This window comes from Zeus faber (genome assembly GCF_960531495.2).
Source record: "Zeus faber genome assembly, chromosome: 11".
NCBI classification, from domain to species: Eukaryota; Metazoa; Chordata; class Actinopteri; order Zeiformes; family Zeidae; genus Zeus; species Zeus faber.
This window is the reverse complement of record NC_137205.1, coordinates 6232547-6238138: the sequence shown is the minus strand read 5'-3', so window position 1 is coordinate 6238138 and position 5592 is coordinate 6232547. Positions and strand designations below refer to the sequence as shown.

At 44.0% G+C, this 5592-nt stretch overlaps 1 protein-coding gene across 2 annotated transcripts in view; it reads right to left on the bottom strand.

Moving 5' to 3' along the window:
- Positions 1 to 1532, bottom strand: part of grapa (GRB2 related adaptor protein a) — a 46184-nt gene extending 44652 nt beyond the window's left edge. Inside the window, exon 1 of one of the 2 annotated variants that reach the window (XM_080009772.1) lies at positions 1422 to 1532. In XM_080009772.1, the coding sequence (XP_079865898.1) occupies positions 1422 to 1499 (78 nt within the window). In that variant the 5' untranslated portion in view covers positions 1500 to 1532. The remainder of the gene's footprint in view (positions 1 to 1421) is intronic. The other variant, XM_080009771.1, reaches the window with a different exon arrangement.
- Between the last annotated feature and the right edge of the window lie 4060 nt (positions 1533 to 5592).

The following is a 5592-nucleotide window of genomic DNA, read 5'->3' as shown; positions in this document are numbered from 1 at the left end:
CTATGATAGAAAGGTGTCAGAACACAGTGCGTGACCGCTTGCTGCGTTTGAGGCTGCGTGGCTGCAGACCGTTCAGAGTGCCCATGCTGACCCCTGACCACCCTCAAAAGCGCCTACAATGGGCATGTGAGCATCAGAACTGGAGCAATGGAAGGAGGTGGCCCTGTGTGATGAATCACGTTTTCTTCTACATCATGTGGATGGCTGGGGTCAGGGTCCAATCCGATCGAGCATCTGTGGGATGTTCTGGAACAACAAGCCCGATCCATGTAGAGCCCACCTGACAACTTACAGGACTTAAAGGATCTGCTGCTAATGTCTTTGTGCCAGAAACCACAGGACACCTTCAGAAATCTTGTGGAGTCCACGCCTCAACGGGTCAGAGCTGTTTTTGGCGGCATGAGGTACACAATATTAGTGGTAATTAGTGGTGGTTTCAATGTTGTGGCTGATCAGTATATAAGACATATATTATAACTTCAAGATTCAAGATTCAAGAGGTTTATTAGTCACATACATATACATATGTTCATACATGCAGTAAAATGTCCTAATTTGACTTGCAAAGTTTCCTATACTTCTGAGTCTGACTTGTCGATATAGAGGTTTATTTTTTATTGTACATTTTTAGGTTTATTCTATGATTTATCAATTTGTTCTATTGTTTATTATTTTGCATAACTTTAAAAATATTTTTTCTCATACATTTATTATTATTGCCTTTTGTTTTGATGTGTGCTGCTGTAACACTGCAATTTCACCCCCGGATATCTATCTATCTATCTATCTATCTATCTATCTATCTATCTATCTATCTATCTATCTATCTATCTATCTATCTATCTATCTATCTGTCTGTCTGTCTGTCTGTCTGTCTGTCTGTCTGTCTGTCTGTCTGTCTGTCTGTCTGTCTGTCAATCTGTCTGTCTATCTGTTTATCTACCCAACTATTTCAGGGGTGCATTGAAACGCAGAGTATCCACAGGAACACCACAGAAACATATTTAGTTAACGCCATTTTCTGAACTGTCTGCATGAAGCTTGAGAAGATTTTTAAAAATCGTATAGCAACGTTCCCAACGAGCCGGAACGTAAAAAGCAACAGTCCGTGAGCAGCAGCAGCAGCAGCAGCAGCAGCAGCAGCAGCAGCAGCAGCAGCACTAAGGGGGCACCCAGAGAATCTCTATGCTTCACTTATAAATTTTATCACAACTGAGAGAGAGAGAGAGAGAGAGAGAGAGAGACAGAGAGAGAGAGAGAGAGAGAGAGAGAGAGCATGCATGTGTTAAACCAAACTTTTCCAGTGAATGGCATTGCCGAAAGACCTACCCGCTTAACTCTCAGATAGATAGATATAGATAGGTAGATAGATAGATAGATAGATAGATAGATAGATAGATAGATAGATAGATATTCCCTACCTTGAGCACGTCACCCTTGTTGAAGCTGAGTTCATCGCCCTCCGTTGCACGGAATGAATACAGAGCCACCGCTTCCATTACGAGGAGACACGCGACTCACACACTCCTCCGGCAGCGCTCCTGATCACACACACATACACACACACACACACACACACACACACACACACACACACACACACACACACACACACACACACCCACTAACCCCCCTGGTTGAGGGTGGGGGAGTGAAGGGAGGGAGTAAAGGCTGATAAAGGATAAACAACAACTGACAGAGGACAGAGAGAGGGAGAGAGAGGAGCTGAGAGGAGAGGAAAGGAGAGGGAAGAAGAGATGTCGGCAGCCAGCAACAGACAGAGAGAGGGAGACAGAGAGAGAAAAGAGAGAGAGAGAGAGAGAGAGAGTGGTGAGGGGGAAAAACCACGACTGGTTGCCGCTCAGCACCACACTGTCATGAGTAACACTTTGAGGGGGAGAGAGAGACAGAGAGAGAGAGAGAGAGAGAGAGAGAGAGAGAGTGTGTACAGGGGGCAAGCGAGTGGGAGGCAGTTGGTGTGTATTTTTGTCTCCCGTACACTGTGTGTGTGTGTGTGTGTGTGTGTGTGTGTGTGTGTGTGTGTGTGTGTGTGTGTGTGTGTGTGTGTGTGTGTGTGTGTGTGTGTGTGTGTGTGTGTGTGTGTGTGCGCGCACACCAACATACTACATATAGTATTAGGAAGGATGACAGCTACGGGAAAAAAAAACCCTTTGTATGTTCCTGTGTGTGAGTGCGTATTTGAAAAATGCAAAACCATAAGAATAGTTTTCATGAAAATTTTAGTTGTGAAGGCAGCGCAGGCTCAAAACATATTTAAAAAATAAATATATATATATCAGAGGAGCACAGTAGTCAGAAGAAACAACCTGGAGCCAACACGATCGATGGGAAAAGTGACTTGAGGTTTCAACAGCAACATTACATTACATTTAGCAGACGCTTTTATCCAAAGTGACTTACAATTATTCAAACACCGACGGACGCAGCCAGCAGGAGCAATTAGGGGTTAAGTGTCTTGCTCAAGGACACTACAGCATGCTAGCAGGAGGAGCCTGGGATCGAACCAGCAAACTTTAGATCACTAGACCACCAGCTCTACCGCCTGAGCTACCATCCCCTTTAGCAACACAACGCGCACGGGCACCAGTCACCGGATGGCATGAGTCAGAGGCAGGCGGCCCAGACCGAGAAATGGAGGAGGAAAAAGAGGAAGAGCGCTGAGTGGAAAGGGAGGAGAAGGGTTCAAGGAGGAAATGCAACAAAGCGCCACATCAGGGGGTCCCAGAGTCTGAGGGTCTCACTTGTTTGATGCACATTGAGAATATCAACTTGACAATGTAACTGTGTAAAAAATATGGACATCTTCATTAACTTGAATTTAAAAAGCATTTTGAATTGTGTTCACGTTTCCTATTGAATCCATGTTAATCCACTTTTGGTGCTACACTAAGCAAAAATAAAGAAATTCCACATGGCCAGGAGCCACGTGGCATTTCTTTATTTTTGCACAAAGGGCCTATTTAAAAAAGAAAAAAAAATTGGGGGGGCCATTTCCAGAGTTCCAGTGCAATCAATTTAAATGTGTTAAATGTGTTTATAATGTGTAATTATATGAACAGCCCACTAGCCTACATTGTACCAGAGACCTCGCTTACACATTGATTGGCTCGTGAAAGTTGAAAGGTGAGAAAAAAGTGGGCAAGTGGTGAACCCCACCACTGTTGGTTTTCGACATGGACGAGGTGAAGTTGATCATTGAAGTTGAAAAACGTCCCATATTTGTACCACCCAAAGCGCCCCTTTAAGGGCCCTTTTTACAAGGCCAATTGTGTTACGTTCACTTTGTGGCAGTCTAGGACATCAGTGAACTCAGACCATAACCAGAGCCGAGAGACATCTACTCACCTACCTGAACTGAAAGAAAAGAACCAAAACCCTGACTAGCCAAGCTAGTAATCGACAGGAAAACACACAAGGTGTGGCATCCACCTCTTGCCTTGTGTTTCTAGACAGAAAACAGTCGTACGTGTTGTAAATGTACAGGGTACCTATCCTAGCCCTCTTCTCTGAGGAGGAGTGTCTTTTTAAAGGGCGGCCATCTTGGGGAGGAAAACGAGGCCTCAGAGCCCTTTTTGTGATTAATATAGAGATTATAATTCTGTACAATCAAGGACCAGTTAACCAGGCAGTGGTTATGGTTATAATACGTGAGAGGAACACTAGTGGTCGATGGTCTGTATAAACTTTTACAGGCCAGACAACTTACATAGATTTCAAAGTGTAGCAGAGCCAACAGCAGAGCCAGAGTTTCTTTCTTGATTGTGGAGTAGCGAAGTTGATGTTTATCAAACTTCCGAGAGAAGTAACTCGTACCCTGTACGCCCATTGCCTTAATGGCTTAGGGTTGGGTAACAATGTATCATGCTCTATAATGCAGGTCCAGGAAAGAATGTCATGGAACAAACAATGGAAGTCATGGATAAGGTGGGAAACATCCTGTCTTTATACCTCAGACAGTACTGAGGCAAAACCAACAGAACCTCAGAGTTTTCCAGTTGTGGACCTTGACAAGACTTCCTCATTACCGTCAGGACACTCTGCAGACACTGCAGCTGGGCAGGACAGGGGGCCCTGAGGTCATGGAGGATGAAAATGCTGTGGAGTGTTCCTTGGAGTGATACCTCTTCAGCATATTGAGATGACAAACTCAGGTTTGGTTCCGGCGGTCTCGAGTGCAGATGACGTAACCTGTGTCATTCAGCTTCCTATTGACAGCATAGGGACCAGAAAAAAAAGCAGGTATCGGTAACAAAAGCAACACTTCCTGTCAAACTGTTTCTTCATCCTCTCCTGGGAGGAGACCAACGCCTTCTTGGCCAATGAACAGGTGTGGTTCAAACGCTCCTTGAACCATTAAACATAGTCTGGAACACTCCTGTGTCACTTCTCTGGTGCAACCAGTTGTTCTTTAAGGACATGTAAAGGGCCTCTAGACTCCTGTACCGCTTCATAAGCTGTAAACAAAACAAATGGCACACCTTCATCCCAATACCTTTCTGACTCAAGGCAATATCTGCTTGCAACACTGATTTTGGGGTTTGGTGGAACCTTTCTAAGGCTCCCTGTGACTCAGGATGGTAGGGACTAGATACCTCATTGTGGTGTGGGGACGGTCTGGTTGAGCAGCCAAACCTGACCTCACCTTTTTCCATGGGGCTACAAGAGAAACAGAAAATATTGTGGCGTGCTGGGCCAAAAGGGTGAACTCAATTCTGCATAATATTAATTGTATTTCTTTATAAAAAGCAGTAAATAGCATTGTTTTGACAAGCTGGTAAGAGTAGGCTATATGTTATAACCAAGCAATGAAAAAGTGAGGTTCCCTTACAATAAATGTCATTTATTCAATCAAATTTCCCAAAGCATTGGTAAACAATTTGTGACTTACCATTTGTGACTTATGTTAGTAAACATTTTCAGTCACATTCCCTCCAAAACCCATTTTGAGTTTCAAATACTGTTGGAAAGTGGTTGTAGTTTCTTGATGAATTTGATGTGTTGATGAACAGCATCAGACTAGACTTGCCATGGACGTCTAGGAGAGAACCGAGCCGGATGGATTCTCTGTCGAATGAAACTCGGGCAGGGTCCTTTTATGCTTAACCAGAGACAACGTTGACCATCTGATTCCCCCACATAGGTCACTGTTCCCATTTTCACCTCCCTTATCACCGGGACCCCTGACAATGGGCTCTCTCTCTCTCTTTTGAGACCCCTGGCACCATCTGTTAATTATTATCTTATACAATGGGTACTGTCTTGGGACGCCATTCATTCCAAGACACCTCATATTTCCCCCCTTCGAGACTACACAAAGTCTCCACAGAGAGAAGAGTCATTGAACTTACGACGTTAATTGGCTTAATAGAAATCACATACTAATAAACAAACTGTTTATAATATACCTTTCTGAACATGCATAGTCGTAGCAATACAATCAATTTGTGGAGTGTGAGAGCGAGAAACCCATCTGGCAGCTTCCTTTCTTAGTTCTTTCAACAAACAATCAAGACAGTAAAATTCTCTCAAGGTTCCTCTGCCCCAGGCAACCACCTATTGCACTCCAAATCA